Source organism: Zonotrichia albicollis, chromosome 2 (assembly GCF_047830755.1).
Source record: "Zonotrichia albicollis isolate bZonAlb1 chromosome 2, bZonAlb1.hap1, whole genome shotgun sequence".
In the NCBI taxonomy this organism is placed as follows: domain Eukaryota; kingdom Metazoa; phylum Chordata; class Aves; order Passeriformes; family Passerellidae; genus Zonotrichia; species Zonotrichia albicollis.
The window spans coordinates 111,878,558-111,897,683 of NC_133820.1; the positions used below are offsets into that span (position 1 = coordinate 111,878,558).

At 40.9% G+C, this 19,126-nt stretch overlaps 1 protein-coding gene and 1 long non-coding RNA gene across 2 annotated transcripts in view; one reads left to right on the forward strand and one right to left on the reverse strand.

The window, feature by feature from the left end:
• The window catches only part of MYH15 (myosin heavy chain 15), a 45,430-nt gene that overhangs the window by 6,643 nt on the left and 19,661 nt on the right, over positions 1-19,126 (forward strand). Inside the window, exons 6-24 of the mRNA XM_026795499.2 lie at positions 1,297-1,324; positions 2,182-2,275; positions 3,549-3,566; positions 4,174-4,266; positions 5,557-5,620; positions 5,713-5,811; positions 7,663-7,766; positions 8,182-8,320; positions 8,878-8,996; positions 10,091-10,240; positions 10,541-10,711; positions 11,823-12,002; positions 13,286-13,418; positions 15,181-15,248; positions 16,665-16,752; positions 16,982-17,099; positions 17,327-17,450; positions 18,132-18,268; positions 18,652-18,907. Of these exons, the coding sequence (XP_026651300.1) occupies positions 1,297-1,324; positions 2,182-2,275; positions 3,549-3,566; positions 4,174-4,266; positions 5,557-5,620; positions 5,713-5,811; positions 7,663-7,766; positions 8,182-8,320; positions 8,878-8,996; positions 10,091-10,240; positions 10,541-10,711; positions 11,823-12,002; positions 13,286-13,418; positions 15,181-15,248; positions 16,665-16,752; positions 16,982-17,099; positions 17,327-17,450; positions 18,132-18,268; positions 18,652-18,907 (2,183 nt within the window). The remainder of the gene's footprint in view (positions 1-1,296; positions 1,325-2,181; positions 2,276-3,548; positions 3,567-4,173; positions 4,267-5,556; positions 5,621-5,712; positions 5,812-7,662; positions 7,767-8,181; positions 8,321-8,877; positions 8,997-10,090; positions 10,241-10,540; positions 10,712-11,822; positions 12,003-13,285; positions 13,419-15,180; positions 15,249-16,664; positions 16,753-16,981; positions 17,100-17,326; positions 17,451-18,131; positions 18,269-18,651; positions 18,908-19,126) is intronic.
• LOC141728272 (uncharacterized) lies at positions 1,037-12,006 on the reverse strand. Its single transcript, XR_012579172.1, has 2 exons — positions 10,720-12,006; positions 1,037-2,375 (listed from the first exon to the last, which is right to left on the reverse strand). It is a non-coding gene; the product is annotated as an uncharacterized LOC141728272 (long non-coding RNA).

Genomic DNA, 19,126 nt, shown 5'->3' on the forward strand with positions numbered 1-19,126 from the left:
AAACAGCGGCTTGGCAGTCTGTGATGATTTTATATACATGTGTGTATCCGTACATTTATTTCATTTCTAAACTGCCCTGCCTGTTCCTGTGGCATTCCTGGTAACCATCTGTCAGGTACACAAATTTAGCTGTCTGAGTTGAATGAATCCAGAAATGGGGCCAGGTCCCAGAGGTCTGTTAGTGCTTTCCAAGCTCAAAACCAGCCCTCCAGCCAGTTTGCCCTCCGTGTCACGATGCCAGTGAGATGTGTGCGCTCACAGGCCGGGGAAGGCCAGCCCTGTGGCTGTCTGTCACACTGGCCCTGTCACACTGCTGCCGTGACCCTGACCTGCGCGAGTGTCGTGGTGGCTGCCATGGCTCCGGGCCCCGATCCCGTGGATCAAACTCCAGATTTCACTGGGAAATTTCCACGCCCTGATCCTGGCGTTACTGGGGAAAAAAGAGTTTATCAGCAGAGGGCAGCAGCGATGTGCTCGCACCACGGCCTGCGAGGCAGCAGGATAAATCCAAAAGAGACTTGACCAGAACACATAGTGCTGACACTTACTTTTAAAAAAATGAAAAAGCACCTTTTTGTGAGGGGTCAAAAAGCACCGGGCAGAGGGAATGTGTGTCTGGCTGCAGAGATGCTCTTTTATCAGATAAGGCTGCTCAATATGTTGCCTGCCATGATGACTGGAATTATAAAAAGAAAAGAGGAATTTAGGCTTAATGACTTGGGAAGCTGCCATGATTTAGTGTTTTCTGAACATGATTAATAATATATTAGGGTTGCAGAGTGTTCTAATAAATGCTTGTTTCTGATCAGGCAATTAGGCGTGGACAATAGACTGCTTAGTTCCAGTAGCATGGCCAGCTGAAGAGGAATATGCATGCATTTTAAGGAATAGCCTGTGAAAAAAAAGAGCAAAATTACTTGGGTTGATCTAGTATTGCAGGAGCAGAAAGGTCAGACATGAGCGACATGAGCAAAGACGCACTCAGGATTAAGAGAATAAATGTTTTCAGAACAGGAAATTACTTTCTTTATTATAGTTTCCCAGACACAGATGAATGTGTTCAACTGACAGGTATTTAATACCAATTTGAGCAAAACACAAGAGAAGGATTCGGGGCAGGGCTGGAACTCGCACTTCTGGAAATCATTCTAGCCAGTTTTTATCTTTTTGTCTTTGCTTCATGTGATTCTCTCCTGTCCTTGCATGACTGATTCTGGTACCCATTTGCAATTATAATAAGTGATTTGTACACCCTACTAAGTGTCTCTTTCTTTTTTCTTTTTTTCCCCTTCACAGATCGGGAGAATCAGTCTATGCTGATCACGTAAGTTCTTCTTTTTTGACTGATTTGAGACTTTGTTGTTGTGAAAAACTTTGAAGAAAAAAACCCTGATAAAATACAAGTTGACTCTTAAAATCTCAGCTAAATCACCTGGAACCAAGTAACTGTCAATTTGGCCATCTTATGGTTAACTTGGCCTCCATGAGAAGGGAGTAGCTAAAGGTTTGATGGAGTCTGGTTCACTTCTGATCCCCATCTGGTGAACATTCCATGTAGGCATGAAAACAACTCAGCAGGCAATTAAAACTGCTCCTTGCAGGATTGGCCTTTCCGTGGCTGTCGTCTTTGGATGCAGAGGACACCTTCTGTTCAGTGTGGTTACTCTTGCTGAAAGTTATGTTTCAGAGTGTAGATACATCTAATGAGGGAGAGATGATCAAGGCACAAAAGAGCAGGTGTGATGTTTCCTGGCAAGCATGAAAGGATGGAGACTTGGGTGTCTCTACAAAGTTACAAGTGCTCTTGGGTGATGCTGGCAAATAACAGCAGCTTTCCTCTGCTTTTTCTAGCTCATTAACTGTAGATATGTGTACCCCAGTGAGTTAGTCTGGATGTTTGTAATTAAACTTCATGTCCCTAAAAGAAGCTCGGTGTAGGGTGGGTTTGTACAGGACTTCTGAGCTCACCTGTATGAAGAACAAGTTACTGCTCTCATAGGACTGCACCTCTTCATCCAGTCATTTTGAGGTATTTCCACAGAAATGACTGAGCAACAGGCTGCAGGCACCAGAGTCAGAGAGTCTGAGAACAACCTTGACGGGAGGAGCTGGCTGGACAGGGTTGAAAGGATGAGTTGCAGCTGTTTGAGCAATGGTTTTGTTTGCTCCCCTTTCCTCTAGCGGAGAATCTGGCGCTGGCAAGACTGTCAACACAAAACGAGTCATCCAGTACTTTGCCACAGTGGCAGCCCTGGGTGAAACTGGTAAAAAGAATGTAAGTCTGCTGCTGGCTCTCTCATTTCAGACTCCCAGGGTTCCCCTCTTTCTTGTATCCAACTAACCTCACGAGACTGCAGTTCTGAGAGCATGCTGTTCTGAAAGGAGAAAGGCACACATGAACTTACCATGCTCCAAATGGAGCAGAAACACCACGCCTGGTTCTGGACAGATGCTTGTTGATGCCACTTTTTTTTTTTTTCCCCTCAGGAGATTCAGTTTTTGTGTGTGCTAAATATCCTTCTGATTGTGTTAAAACTGGTCAAAAGATGGAGAGGCTGTAAAGAATAAAATTTTTTTTCAAATGGAAAATAGTCTTCAAAAAGACTAGGATTATAACTTCTCATCAAAACATCTGTTTCATTGAAAGCCTTTTTGTCCACAAAAAAAGGATTGCTTTGACAAAAGATATTTTTTCAATCAGCTTTTCTGTATTTCTGTTTGGATAAGTGCTGTTCTGCTTATAAGTGCTCTCTAAGGTTACAATGAATACTGTATTCATGCTGCTTTTTATCTTGTGTTGCTATGAGCTTATTTGCTATGAGCTTCATTGAACTTGAAGGGTTCAGTGCTCTTTTGTGGTGAATTAACTGATTCCTGTGAACTGTATTTAGAAGGCAAAAATTTCAGCCACGCTTCAAATCTGTGCACAGAACTCACGTCATCAAACTCTAATATACATTCTCCTGAGGCCTGCAAGGCTTTCTTAAGACATGGTTGAGCTGTTCAGAGCCAGCTTCCTGCATGCAATGAGGCTGGTGCTCATTGCGGTGTCTAAAACCTGCTGTGCTCATGCAACAATGGTGCTCCCATCCCAAGCTTACTGTTTGGAAATCTGCCTGGTTTTGCTCCAGAGATGTCCTATGATGGACAAACCACCAACTGAGTGAACAGAGAAAAGAGACTGCTGCTAGGTAGCAAGAATAAAAGAGCATAAATGCAGACAGACAAGTTCTAGGCAATAAGATTGTGCCCCACTTGAACTTTTGGATAATTTTGGGGTAAAAAAGGGTGATGAAAATGCAACCTGTCCTGATAAACTACATGAAACATCTTCCAGCTGCAATATCTGGTTTTGCACCACTGTGATGTATGGTGAATGCAAAGTAATAGCCACACGTGCTTTTTGAAGTCTTCAAAAAGCACTGCTGGTGTGTTGGTGCCCACGAGACAGCTAACCTTGCTAATTGTTAAATTTTATATTGTTCTCTGTGTTAGTATTCACATTCTCTCTCTTTTTTCTCTCCATTTTGTTCCTATTTTGTCAACAGCCAGCTACGAAAACTGGGGTAAGTCATCAGCTTTGCTGTTTCATTTTCACCTTGCAGAATTGGTGTTGGGCTCTGTCAGATGTGCCATGAGCCTCAGCATTTCACTTTGTGGGGTTCTTGGGTGAATAGGGAATGATTCCAGGAGCCTTGTCAGGAAAAGTCATCCACTTCCCAAACTGAACTCTGTGCGAGCAACAGTTAAAGCTTTTCTCATCTCCAAGAATCCCAAATGTTACAGCTCTGAGTGCTTTTAAATCAAATGCATTCTAGTGCTTGTCACTCTCTTCAGCATCCCTCTCCTACACACATTCCTCATTCCCTGGATGTCCCCACATGCTCTGCAGTACACTAGGTGATTTCTTTCACATGCAGATGGCACAAGAGATAAATCTGCAAAGCCAAACAGTAGGGAGCAGCAGAATGTTTGAGGCCTTTTAAAGCACTCATAATTGACTGATGGTCTTGCTGTTCTGCCATTCCCACTGTGTCACCCCTGGGGTGAAGCTAAACAAATCACTTCACTACATAGGCTCAGCTCTGTAAGTGAATGCATGGCTGAACTAGAGCTGACAGCTGAGTCTGTGGCCCGTAGGTTTCTCAATAGTATTTCAACCTTAATTTCTAGGGTACCTTGGAGGATCAAATCATTCAAGCAAACCCAGCCCTAGAAGCTTTTGGAAATGCCAAAACCCTGAGAAATGACAATTCCTCACGTTTCGTAAGTCTGCAGCATCATCCAGTGACGTCTTATTCAACAGTGGCCGTTAATAATAACTATGTCATAATCCCTTCATAGATTGCATTTTTCCCATTAAAATTATTGGTTTTCCAGAGTGGAAAAATAACATAGTAGGATCTAACAAAAACCTGAAGAGAAATAAAGATCAAGCTAGAATAATTGTTTAAACTGTTTACATTGTTTAAAATGAACAGAAGAAAAGCAAAACCCAGTTTTAGGAAGCCCTTTGAACAGCAGTGGTAGCTCTTCCTCAGAACTGCCTCTGCATTTTTTTCCTACCCTTTTTTCCACTAGGCTGTCTTTCCTCCTTCCTATACTTCCTATAGTAGCTGTACTTTGCCTCTAAGTGTCAGAAATACAGCACAGCCCCTGCTCCCTCCCACATCCTCCCCTGTGCCAACCCACCCTGCAGCAGTGCTCCTACCCTTGAGCCATTAGGTTTCCCTTTTTGGCTCAGTAAGCTGTCCCTGCTTGTCCCTCCGTGCTGCCATCACCCTGGGGCTCTCCTCCTCTCCATTAGGTTGGCAGGAAAGCAATTCTCTTGGGAGCTCTGCCTCTGCCACATTTGGTTGACATTGTCTGAGAGGTCCGAAAGGAATGGCATAAGGATGACAAACCTGAGTTTGGAGCCCATGCTTCCCTAACAAATCCTGTTAAAAATTAAATTGGAAGGGATGGAGAGGACCAGAGGTTGTAAGCATCTGTAGAGCTACACAGTTGTATAAGGAGCTTGTCAGCTGGAAGGGAAATTAATTATTTTTGTGTGTTTGAATATGAGAAACTAAATGAAAACTACTAATTTTTTATGAATTGGGAGAAATGGATATGTAAATTTAATGGGCAAAGCTGTGTAAAATCACAGCACTCTTCTGACATAAGTAAGTGCATGTAAGTTGGGACTGCAAATGAGGAGAAGTCAAAAAAGGAGCCTGTGTGTCTTAAGCCCAGGCTTAATGCTCTGAGTCCTGCATTACAGTAAACCTGCATCATGCAACTGGAAGCTGTGTGCTTCGCCATATCTTAGCCTGGCAGATAAGTACACTGTTATCCTTTCTCCACAAGCAGATTACATAGCTCTATGTACAGATTTAGGCTTGGAAGACAGTAATATCATTGTTTGATATTTTTCATTGAAAATATGCCTATGCAAAGCCAAGGAGTTTGCATAAATTGATTCTTTGGGCCAAATGATTGCCTTCAAACTGCATTCTTTGTTTCCCTCTGTGTATACTATATGCACTAATTAGAATATTCTTCTGTGTGAATTAGGGTAAATTTATCCGAATCCATTTTGGAACTACAGGCAAGCTGTCATCTGCTGATATTGAGATTTGTAAGCAGCAAACTCTCTCCTTTTAAAAAATACAATTGCTCATCTGAAAGCTGCAAGACCCTTTCTCACTGTGTTTTCCTTTGTGTGACTAGATTTATTGGAGAAATCCCGAGTGATTTTCCAGCAACCTGGTGAAAGAGACTATCACATCTTCTACCAGATCCTGTCAGGAAAGAAACCAGAGTTACTAGGTAAGCATTATGAAGATCCACAGCTTTTATGAGCGTAAAACTGAAGAGACAGTGGATAAGGGATTAGGAGGCAAACCCATGTGCAGAAAGGCCCTTGTGCTTCTACTTGATGAATCTGAACTTCCACTGTCAAATACAATCTTTTAGAGATGTTGTTCCAGTGGCAGCAGCAGAGACCATTTTTCTTTTATTACAGATTAATCTAACGGGAATAAGACTCAGGCAGGACTTTTAAAACATAGCACTATAAAGGCAAAAAGTGTCACACTGAATTTGTGTAATCCAAGGTCTCAAAACATCTGGAAAATGCTATGCCCCCAAAGCATTTGTGGTGATAAAACTTTAATTATCCAGATTTCCACATATGAGAAGATTTGCTTATAGGTCCACAAAGAAAAGCTAGTTTCCTCTTTCTGTCCCAAGTGACAAAACTGACATTCCAGCATGTTGTGCAGCAGGAGAGAATGTTCAAAGCTGCCTGCTGCTGATTATGTGGTGATTACCCCTTTCAAGTTTCCCCTGGCTCAGCGTGGTCCCACACACCCTCCGGAGAAGGGCAGAGAGGGGCCGAGATGCTTTGAATAAAACCTTCACTGGTTATTTAAGTGACGTGGTTTGCTGACTTCAATTTGTGCTCTTAAGGAACACATTTTGTAAAATATGTTGGAGGGTCCCTTCATTGCTCTTCTACACTCCCACTAAGCCATAGCAATCATAATCTCTTTTGAAGCCTTACTATCCTAACAGTGCGTGGTCAAATCCCTAATACTCTAAGCTTTACGTGGCCTAATTAATGGCAATTACGGGAAAGATTTCAAGGAAGCTTTGTACTGAGATTCCTGTGAGAATCCCTGTGCTGGGAAAACACTGTATCTCATAAACTCTCTGTGTGCTCCATAACAGCACACACCTTTCTGGCCAGCAGGAACATGTCTGCAGACTCTTGAAGAGGCTGAAACCAAGAGAGGCATGTGTTTTGTAGACAAGAAATGTATGTGCTTGTATATAAACACATCCATATCTAAATATGGATAAGTATCAATGTCAATAACTATGGATGAACATAAAGTCATTTATATCAGAGTGACTACATAGCAAAGTAAGACAAGATAATGGAGAATAAGATTTCATATAAACATATATTGATAGCCATTTATTTATGATATATGATAGCCACATATTTAGATTTGTAGAGATGTGTGCCTGCATAAAAAAGATTGAAATCTAGACCAGACCTTGGTTTGGGGAATGTAGGTGAAACTTTCAGTTGATTTAAGGAAGCAGGATTCTGTCTGTACTTTTAGAGGCAGCTAGCTTTGTGGACAACTCTGCATTTTTGTATTTTGATACAATGGAGCAAGCCATATTCTGTCTTTTGTTTATCAAAAGCCAAGTGTCTTCTGCAAAGGGTGCTGAAAGTCACTCTTCTCTGGATCTGTTATAAAAAAGGAGAGCCATGCCCATACTCCCTGTCTTGGATCATACTAAAATCTTTTTCTCCTCTCTATTTAGATGGGATTTTTTTACCCCTAAAAACATGAAGGCAAAAAGTAGGACTATACAGGAAATTATGGACTCAATATGCTGCAATACATGCTCAATAGATGTGTATGCACAGTAGATGCTAATATGCAGTATTTCCATATTCTTTTTATTCACTTTCTCTACATCTTCAGACTAACACAGTAGAACAGGAGAGTTTCTGGTTTCTGCCCTGCAATTATTAAAATAAAAACAACATAACAATGCAGCAGTGCAGAGACAAATGTAGGTTACATTTGAATTTTCCATCTCCATTTCTGAGGATAACCTGAATGGACGGCAATTTTGACCTTGGCAGTTCTTTTACAGACATGCTCCTGATCTCTACCAACCCATATGACTACCATTTCTGCTCACAAGGAGTAGTTACAGTGGACAACTTGGACGATGGAGAAGAACTGTTGGCAACAGATGTAAGTCTGTATGGATATGACTTTGGATTTCCTAGATCAGGGGAGGAAGACTACTGGGAGGAGCCTGACTTCTGTCCCTGAAACTGTTGGACTAAAGCAAAAGCAGGATTGGGTCTTAACTACATTCAGACTGTGAAGCACAAGGTCTGGTCAACTGTTACACTTTTGAATCTGGTGTTGCTCCATGTAATGTCCACATTTATAATTTTTTTATATATAAAATGCTAGATGAGGAGAGCTCTCCCCTGGGTCCCCTGCCACTGCTGGGTCTCCAGGATGTTCCAGTGGCTGCTTTGGGTGATAACACCCCTTGGCAGGATAGTGATATCTGCCCTGCAAAGGTAGATTGTGGGGCTGCAAGCACCACTGCTTTTGAGCAGGAAAGTGACAATATGCCTGTGTTTTCTTTTCCCAGCAAGCCATGGACATCCTGGGATTTGTGCCTGATGAGAAGGCTGGTTCCTACAAGCTCACAGGTGCCATCATGCACTTTGGGAATATGAAATTCAAGCAAAGACCCCGAGAGGAGCAGGCAGAGGCTGATGGCACTGAAAGTAAGAATAACACCTAAAATTGCTCCTCAGCTTCAAAAGTCTGGCATGTACCAGGCACTGTGCTGAGGAAGTAGCTGCCTGTTTGCTTTGTTCTTGCACACTCTGATCAGCCAAGAGTGCTGTACTTGTAAAGGCTTATTCAGTGGTGGATAACCTTACTCAGCAGGAGATGAACACAGCCAGACTAACAGGGTCAAATGCCATGTTAGAGACCATTTGCACAAAAAGGTTGTGAAATCCTACTGCCTTAACTTTCTCTTTCATGATTACAGGTCCTGCTTCTTTATTTTGTCTTACATCTAAAACTGTCTATAACCTGTGTGGAGATATGTTCTTTTCCCTAAACCTGAAGAGCTTCTTAACTGAGATTCTTGCAACAATTGGGGTATAAAGTAGTCAGATGACCTTCCATAAGGGAGAGTACAGGCATACCTAACACAAATCTGGCCTTTATCTAATTTGTCTTTTGAAGTGAATGTACTTAACATGGTTTTTTAGCTGGGCATGTTTCCATGTAGAAGTTTAAAGCCAATTGAAACCTTAAATCTCCTGACCAGGTGCTGACAAAGCTGCCTACCTGATGGGAATCAACTCCTCTGATTTGATTAAGGGTTTGTTGCACCCTAGAGTGAAAGTTGGCAATGAGTATGTGACCAAAGGTCAAAGTGTTGAACAGGTAAGGAGACCCTTTCATGATATTTGGATACATGTCCTGCAAGCCTAGAGGATTTGCCTGTAACATCTCAGAGAGACAGACAGCTGCTAGAAATATTTACATGAGCCTCTAGTACCTTTTCTCATTTTATATGCCCAAACTTGGGGAAATACATGGTGAAATTGAGGGAAACCAGGGAAGAGACTGACAAAGGAATACTGTCCAGCACAACTTTTGATAGAATTGTTTTTCTGATGTGTTAGCAGCACTCCAGGAAGCCAGGTGCAGTAAAACCACATGGGGATTGACAGCTAATTCTGGATGAGGATAGCTACCTAGAAGATTTGAGCCGATTATTTATTCACTCACTCATTGCTCATTCATTATTCATGTAATTTTTAATCTCTGTGTGACCTCAATCAGCTAAAGGCAATATCCACTTAAAGTTGTCTTCTGATTTAAGGGAAAAGGAGTCCTTGGGTTGCTATGCTGCAGCTGTAGCTATATTATAGAAGATGCTGCAGCATTTTGGTTACAATAAAAGTTGCTCTTTGAAGACAGCCTGTGGTACAGGCTCAGAAAGTAGAAAACCACTACAGAGAAGTGTATCCTGATGATGCAGACGTGCACAAGCTAAATAAAATGCTTTGGACAGACTTTTTACCTATTGCCTGCTCATGCCGTAGCATCCCTCAAAAATTAGAAGAAAATGTCAATCAACAACATGAGCATAAACCTCCACCCTTCTCTGGCAGTAGCTCAGGACATCATAGCTGGCTTCTGGGCTGTTAGTTTCTGCTACCTTACTTCCACAGAACTATAATGGATTAAAACATTTGGAACTTGCTGTCCAGCTGTTTCCAAAGATGTACTTCACAAGCACTTTATCATACATGTTGGTAGACATCCATGTATTTTGCAGTGATCTGAATGAAATTCAGCAGAGATAATAAGAGAAACCGTGTTGTATTAACTATACCTTGGTGATTATACAAAGCATTGGGAAATTTCATTTAAACTGTACACAGACATTGAAATAGTCTACTGCGCCAAAATCTTTGTGTTCCCCAGTGAATTTTATTTCCCACTGCAGTGCTCTAAAACGTGTATTTTAGGTTCTGTATGCTGTTGGGGCCTTATCTAAGGCAGTGTACGATCGAATGTTCAAATGGCTGGTGGTCCGTATCAACAAGACCTTGGACACTAAGCTGCCAAGACAGTTCTTCATTGGAGTCCTGGATATTGCTGGGTTTGAAATCTTTGATGTGAGTATTAGTATGTGAGGACTGGTTGGAAGGACATAAAAATGCCAAGAGATAGCTCTTGGTTGGGTGTTTCTAAATGAACAGAAGGCAAAGTGCTGAGAAAGCCATAAGGCAAATAAGGTGCATGATTTTACATGTTTGGGTTTTTTTTCATTAATAGATAAAAAACCACTTGGCTGGACATGCCAATAGCTCCTGGGAACATCATCTCATATGCTTTGGGCTGTGAACAGTTTCCTTCTTGCTGCTCCACCAAGTTACCTGCAATGAAAATGCTTAATTTTTTCTCTCTTTCTGCAGTTTAACAGCTTTGAGCAGCTGTGCATCAATTACACTAATGAGAAACTGCAACAGTTTTTCAATCATCACATGTTTGTCCTGGAGCAAGAAGAGTATAAGAAGGAAGGCATTGAGTGGGTATTCATTGACTTTGGCATGGACCTGCAGGCCTGCATTGATCTAATCGAGAAGGTACGTACATGCCAAGGAGTATTCACTGGATAGACTGATGGATGTGTCTTCATGGCCCAGTGAACAGAGCAGGATAAACAGCATGACAAGTTTCTTGCCTTTCTACCTGCAATACAGAATCAAAGGAAAATCAGTATTTGTGGCCATTCAGCTTTACCTTTGGAATTCTACCTTAAAGAGCCAACAGCCAACAAGCTGTAACTGGTAATTTCTATAGCTGCATCATCTTCCCTGGTTTGCACTTTTCTCTTTCTCTGTCCCTGCTGTTCCTCAGTTGAGTCTGTACCACATGTGCTTAACATCAAACTCATCACCTTTTCAGGGCAAATGCAATTTTTCAGTCTTGTGCCCCATACATCTCCCATGAGACTCCTCTTTCTCACAGGAGAAGTACATGCTGATGTGCAAAGTCCTTTGTGCTCTTTCTACCCTGAAAAGGAAAGAAACCTATCACCACTTCCTCAGCATGGGATATGCCTTTCCTTTTCTCTTTTTTTGGGAGTATAATGTGGTCCTGGTAGGGACAGCTGTCCTCTGCTGTATAACCTGCCTTTGTATCTCTTTCTACCGTGTTTTATGGCACAGTATCTAACCCTGCTGATCTGTGAGGAAACATGAAATTTTGCATCTTGCATTAGCAGGAAGATGGTAATGCAAGAAATGCTAATGCAGGAAATTTGTAGCAACAGAAATAGAAAGTCTGATTATTCAGTGGTCTTCTATTTGATCACTTTCTTGTCCAAGGGCAGGATATGTGTGCATGATCCTAATCCCCCAAAACCAATCTGCTCAGTGCTAGGAGGTTCGTTCATCTCCTCCTGAGACATGAATGATAAAATGCTAGTTTGTCCAGCTGCCCTGAAAGATAAATCAAACTCTTTCTCTCATAAAGCCTCCTAAGGCAGAAGTGACATACTGAACAGTCAAAGGTGACATACTGAATAGTCAATGGGGTGGTTACTGTTTTTACAGAATAGTCAAAAACTTCATCCTCAGGTTAAGAAGAAATTTGGCAGGCTTAACATTTCATCAGATAAAACTTTCAGGCTGCATAGCTACTGAAAGCAGAAAGCCTAAACGTTTCCCAACAAAGATGCTCTTAAATCCACAGCCACTGGGAATCCTGTCTATCCTTGAAGAGGAGTGCATGTTCCCAAAAGCCACAGATATGACATTCAAATCCAAACTCTACGACAACCATCTTGGCAAGTCACCCAATTTACAGAAGCCCAGGCCTGATAAGAAAAGGAAATATGAAGCCCACTTTGAACTCCTCCATTATGCTGGTGCAGTAAGTCCTCTGCTGGCAGGCAGACTTTGTATCAGAGGTCTTTCAGGTGGGGTTTGCCTGTAGCACACAACAAGGGAGGGTGGGAAGGATGAAGAGGGGAAGAAAGGAAAGGTGAGAAGTAAAAACAAATATCTACTCACTCTGCACAAGTGTAAGTAAGTTGTAAGTTGCAGAGTAAGTTGCCACCAGACTCCAGGACATCTGCTCCTTAGATGTACCAATAGAATGAAATAAACTGAGGAGGGCTAATAGTACTTTTCCTGGAAGTATGCCTTGCTTTGCCTTTATCACTTTTCCTCCAATCTGAGTAAGTCTAGTAATTAAACAGCAGCAGCATCTAACTTTTCACCTTGGTTTCTGAAAAATTAACTAATTTCTGCTTTAACTCAAGGGACAATTAAAAAAAAAAGAAATCACTTTTTACTCATTTTAGGACCAGTGTGTCAAAATAGCAAAAAGAAGTGTGCTTAACTTTGATGTGGTGGTTCAGTTTACAGTTTCACTCTTGATGAGGTGAACAAGAACATAATCCAGTACTGCGATACCTGAGCCAAAACTTGTCCAGTTTTGAAGTTCTGTTTTCAGGTCAGATAGGCAGAAATAATTTGAGAGGGTCACAGGAATTTTTTAATCGAACTACAATTGATAAGAAGCCTGCATAGCAGAGCAGGAATTTACCTGATGCTGTTAATTTCAAATTATAATTGAGCATTAAGCTAATTTTGTAATTATTAAAAGAAATTATGCTGATTTTGGTACTTATCTGCAGTTGTTAAATCATTCAGCAGAAAAAATTCGAATTTCTATTCCCTTGTGGTACTGATAATGGAACATATTCTCCCACTAAACAGAGCTGCGGCAAAGTCCTGGAGTTAGTTTGTAATCATTAAGATTCCATTAGAAAACCCTAATTATTCCAGTGTAGCATGCTATTTTGAAGTTAAATTATAACTTGTGTGATTTATACTTCAGCACTTTTTGATAGCGTTCCTGGGACACCAATGCCACGTGGTATCTTCACAGATAACCACATGAGTCTGTGAGAAGATGTAGGGACCAGATAGTTTGGAAGAAGTGTGTGGAATTCACTATTAGGAAGAGAGGTTTGGGAATTAGGAAGCAGAGAACTGGAGGGGAAGTGATGAAAACCAGGATAGCTGGTACTGCTTTGAGAACAGCTTTTCACAAAAAGTCATTGGCTTCAAGCTGAACTGCAAAGAACCACTGGCTGCTCTGAGGGGAACATTGGCAACCTTTGGTTTGTTTTCAATGCCTTGCTGTAGGTTCCCTACAACATCATTGGGTGGCTTGAGAAGAACAAGGACCCGCTTAATGAAACTGTAGTAGGCATTTTCCAGAAATCCTCCAACAAGCTCCTGGCAAGCTTGTTTGAAAGCTACATTGGCGCTGACAGTGGTAAGCAGCTCACATGGGCTTCCTTGGGGTTTGGGGATGTGTGCTTGGGAATGAATTTCAGAAACTAAGCAAATCTCTCAACTGCAATTGCCTCAATGCTAGATGGGGCAGTGACTAATTATTTAGATGTGCACAGAAGCTGTAGGAGTTTGCCAGTTATAGGAAGGAGACCATTAACTCAGCTAGGTTGAATGTATAGTACCTCTGAGCAAGGAAAGCTGTGTTGCGAATAATCCAGCGGGAATTTGAGTATGCAAGTGTTCAGATATGCAGCCAAGTGTTGCATCAAAGATTGTGTACATAAATGCCAATGAAAAAGAACAGCTCTTTCATATGCTGTAGTACTCCTTGCTAGCCCCCGTGAAATAAATAAGAAATACCAAGTTTAAGAGGGAGTTTTGGAATATTTTATTGGATTAGTGGCAAGTACACACTGAAGGTACCAGAACACCATCCCACAATGGCCATAGTAGAAGACTTTGCCAATATGTCTTCCTTTTTACTTGCTGCTGTTTTTCTTTTATTTGACAATGTACATTGTACTAATGTACAATGTAATAATGTATATCTGAGAACATATTTAATCTCTATCCTTTACATAGAGCTCTTTTATTTGTGAGAAGACAAGTAGCAAACATTCATAAAATTGATCTTAAGTAATTAACTGGTATTCATTACAAAGATGTAGCTCTTATGCCCTGAAGTTGCAGTCACTTATAGCCTGTTTATCAGAAAGCTCATTTCAAGAGATGCTCTTGTCATTTATCACATAACAATTTCCTAGGAAGCAAGCAGGCTGAAGACTTTGTAATGGGAATGACAAGAAGACGAATGTAAATAGCAAACATCCTGCCACGAGCAAATCCTTGCAAGTTACTAACTGCTTATTTGCCTGTGGATATTGTAGTCTGTCTGAATACTACCTTGCTTTTCTTTGGTGTCAGGAGAAAGGAACAGCCTGTCCAGATTAGCCTTTTCCACTCTCAGCAGTATCACCTTCTGAAAGGGAAAAGGCTGTGGATAATTGCATCAAGCACATTTCACTCTTTACTTCTCCTTTGATGTTGACAGGTGACACAATGACAGATCTCCTGGGAATGATCTAATGGCCCACTGCTTAAGAAAGCTGCAGCAGCTGCTGTACATTTTTGGGTCCTGTCATGAACCTGTGAAACTTTGTAAAGGTCTTGTCAGAAACTAGCATACCTTGGGAGAACCTGAATGATTTTGACTCCAAAGCTTTAAGCAAAATTCCAGGGATGCAAAGTTACTACTATTTCCCTCTATTCTAGACAAATCTTGCACAAGTTCAGTGTCTGCATAGCAGAGAATCGGTTTCTATACAGTACAATGTGCAGTACAAATTTTCTGTAAGCATTATTTTTCTCTAAGTTTTTCTTTTTCTACATTATCTCACCCTGTGGAACTTTCAACAAACTACAAATTACTTTTGTTAAAAGTTTTTTTCTGCCATATTCATATTTATGGGCTTTTCTGCATAAGAAATGATGAAGCATAGATCTGAAATGCAAATGCAATCCAGAAAGTTTACAGTGGTCTTTGACAAAATTCCTAACTATGGACAGAGAGCTGCAAATGTGTGATGTATCACACATGATTTTCAGAGTGTCTTGTATAAAATTTGAGCAATCAGAGTCTTTTAGTCAAAAGAGCAGCACTATTAAAATGGTCTGTTTTCCACACTCTGCCTGCATCCCTTACTGAGATATGGTTTGGTTTATGCTTTTTTTTTTCTCCTTAGGTGACCAGGGTGGAGAAAAGAAACGCAAGAAGGGTGCTTCGTTCCAAACAGTGTCCTCATTGCACAAGGTTTGCAACGTCTCCACACCTGGTGATTTGAGTTGAGACAAGAATGTTAAGGGCTGTAATGGACAGGAAAAACTTGAAATCCAAGATTGAAATTTGACTTGTGGGCGGTTATTGACCTTGACTAAGGAAATACACTGCTATTAAAACTGCATGCCAGGGGCTGCTCCATTTCATCATCTTGGACCAGTCAGGACATTGTTCTTTTTACTGCGTTTGAGAAAGTTTCACAAAATGAAGCCAACAACCTATATCACTTATTTTGTTGCTTAGAGCTTCATGCTTGTCTCTGGAACAGGAATTGATTACAAGTAATTTGCTAGTCCCTATCTGATTACTACTTGTAATTGGATCCTAGGATTAGAGCATGGAAAACAAAAAGTTGTTGAATGAAGTGGCATAAAGCCTTTTGTTTCCTCAGTTATTCCCTTCTTCTGGCACTGGCATGTGCTCCTGGTGGAAGCTGTCATTAGGAATCATGGCTGAGGGGAAAATGGGGCTATTTAACTTTTTATACCATTACTACCATTTCTATGGGTAACAATGAGGAAGCTATAATGCAGGTAAACCTCAGGTTGCCCACTAATCATGCCATTTTATCTTGTTTGGAGATACTTCCCATGAAGGGAAATCACAGGAAACAGAGATCTGTATCTTACCAGCTGATGAGGTATAAAGGGGGCTGAAGGGGCACTCAGACAATAATTAATAAGCCACAGATAGAAGCCCACTTTCCAGCACACAGGCAGCTGTTAGTACCCAGCTGAGATTGTTGTCCTGACTGGCATATGAGGAATCTGCAGTTTGCGCAGATGTGCTGATGGCATTGCATTCCACCTCCCATGGTCTCCATTTTCTACTTACTGAACAAAACACTTTCCCCAGAGCCTGGTGATCACTGAATAGTTGGCTTCTTCTGAGCTAGCTTGCTGTCTGCATGGGACATGTCTGATTAAGACCAATAAAGGGAAAATGTTTCTCCAGGAGAGAAAACCCCAGCCTTTATGAGGAACAGGTGGAAAATGTGGTGCTTTCCACCTTTTTGAGGTGGAAAATGTGAGCTCTTCCCACTGAGTGGGGAAGTGAGTAGGCAAAGATGCAGTTGGCTTTACCAAAATGCAACAGCAAATGATGCTGAGTCTTGCTTGCTGTCCATCTGGGGTTTTAAATTTCTGAGGTTGTAAGTAAAACCCGTATCTTCTTTGCTAAAACTGATGTGGAATCCTATAATAATGTTAAATCATACTTTAGTTTATTTGAACATATTTCTCTCTAATAATTTTGGTAAGCTTATACTTTTGTCAGAGAATTTTTAGAAAAATGAGCTTCTTAAATTAACAACCATCAAACCAAAGAAATAGTGGTTGGAATTCTACTAAAATGCTAAAGCTAATTATGTTTTTAATGTATTTGTTCTAGGAAAATTTAAATAAGCTGATGACTAACCTAAAATCTACAGCCCCTCACTTTGTACGATGCATTATCCCAAATGAATCAAAAACTCCAGGTAGGAAAAAGACTGTGGTCTTAAAATTTTAGAATATTTCACTCTGTCATTTTATTACTTACTTCTGAGTCACCAGATTGTACTTAAATACTGTCGGCACTTTTTACCTAGTCCAATCATGTTGCTGTCTCAGGAGATGGCATCTCACATTTTCCAATTTCCTTGGGGAAATGAAGATGAAGCCCTGTGGAGAAACTCCTTTTAATTTAGCCTTGTTTTCCCCCTGCAGGGGAGATGGATGCATTCCTTGTTTTGCATCAGCTCCGCTGTAATGGTGTCCTGGAAGGCATCCGCATTTGCCGGAAGGGTTTCCCGAACAGGGTGCTTTATGCTGACTTCAAACAAAGGTAATGCAGAGCTGTGACTGTCTCCTGTTCCATTCAAGTTTACCTTCCATTCAGTTTGCCTGACTTGGATGGCAGAATTCTGCTCTTCCTTGTGTCTGTGTAGATACACAGCAGGAGATTGGCCCTGGGTGTTTTGGTTTGGATTCTTTAAATTTTGGGGGAAGAGGAAAAGAAACCTAAAATGGAATCTAAGCCGATTTTACACATTTTTCATTTGTTATTTACAGGTACCGCATCCTGAATCCAGGAGCAATCCCAGAGGATAAGTTTGTGGACAGCAGAAAAGCTGCTGAAAAACTGATGGCATCTTTAGATGTTGACCATACCCAATATCGTTTTGGGCACACCAAGGTAACCAGGAAAGACTATCATTGCTTATGTAAAGAGAAAAGTGATAGATCTGGTATTTAATTTGCAGAACAGGACACTGCAATTTCTGGTGGTGGTGTTTAATGGGGATTTAATAATAGAAGAAACCAGCAAAATAGCAGCAAAGTGATAGTAAATTCTAAGCTGTGCTAGAGGAAATTCATCTCTCTGGCTCCCACAGAGCTTTCATTAGAGCAATTCTACAAGCAGACACAGCACCAGCTGATGCTCCATGCCCCCTAGTAAAACAATAGCTTATTTAGTATAATATAGGTACATTCAGACATAGATGGACCACAAAATCAGCTGCATCTTTTGAAATGAAGCCATGTGGAATTCTCACATGACCCCATTAGTAGGGATTTCTGGGAGTCAGGAGTTGTGGTTCAGCTGACCTACTTAGAACCTCTGCCACAGCTGAAAGGTATTGTGGCAATAAAATAGTTTGGCCTATTCAAAACTGGGGAGATAAAACCCAGTTTTAAAACAACTCTGGAACTGTACAGTGAAGTCCCTTATGCAAGCAGTATTTGGCCCTCTATACTTGCCTAGGTTATAATGTGTCGATAAGAATAGAGGGTGAATCATTTCAGCAAGGTAGCTGACATGTAGCTCTGATATAAATCCTTCTTTGTGGGGAACTGACATCTATGCATGCACCAGGTGTTCTTCAAGGCTGGTCTCTTGGGCCACCTAGAAGAAATGAGGGATGAGAGACTCGCGAAAATCTTAACGATGATCCAGGCCAGAGCACGCGGCAGATTGATGCGGATTGAGTTTCAGAAGATAGTGGAGCGCAGGTATGAAGGCACCCCCTTAAATCTTAGCAGATAATAGTAATTACCATTTAATTATAATTTGAGTAGAGCTATTAATTACAGTCCCTAAGGCTATAGATAACCCTAAATTAAAAGCTTTAAGTGTATGTGTGATAAAAATAATAGCAACTGTATATTAATTGCCTGCAGCTTTGGTGAAAATGAGATTTGGACATTTTTTGTGTCTCTGAAAATAAAGAGATCTGGAGGAAGTTTCTTGTATCTCTCAGAAATTAGTAAAGGTTCCTAATATTGCTCAGAAAAAAAAAAAAAAGATGAAACTGACTGAGAATGAAAACAAAACCCCTCACTTTTTCAATTCAGGCTAAGATTTAAGGAGTTTTTTTTGTTTTCTCTTAAACCAGGGACGCCCTTCTTGTAATTCAGTGGAACATCCGCGCTTTTATGGCTGTCAAGAACTGGCCTTGGATGAAGCTTTTCTTTAAGATCAAGCCTCTCCTGAAGACTGCAGAAACGGAAAAGGAGATGGCCAATATGAAGGAAGAATTCTTGAAACTGAAGGAGGCCCTGGAAAAATCTGAAGCCCGAAGAAAGGAACTTGAGGAAAAGCAAGTCTCTTTAGTTCAGGAAAAAAATGATTTGCTTCTTCAGCTCCAAGCTGTGAGTGCACATGTAGATTTATATACTTATTAGACATGGTTTGAAACTCAAAGGTTTACAGACTAGAGTGTTAGTGGAATTTAATAAAAATAAGCTGTTGATACTGTCAGAGCCTTTCCAAAACTCAGAGTGGATAGAAGTTCTTATGTTTTAGCATATAACCAGGTGGGCTAACAATGGAAATCTCAACAGATTCTGTTCAAGGTACTGTCCGAAGCA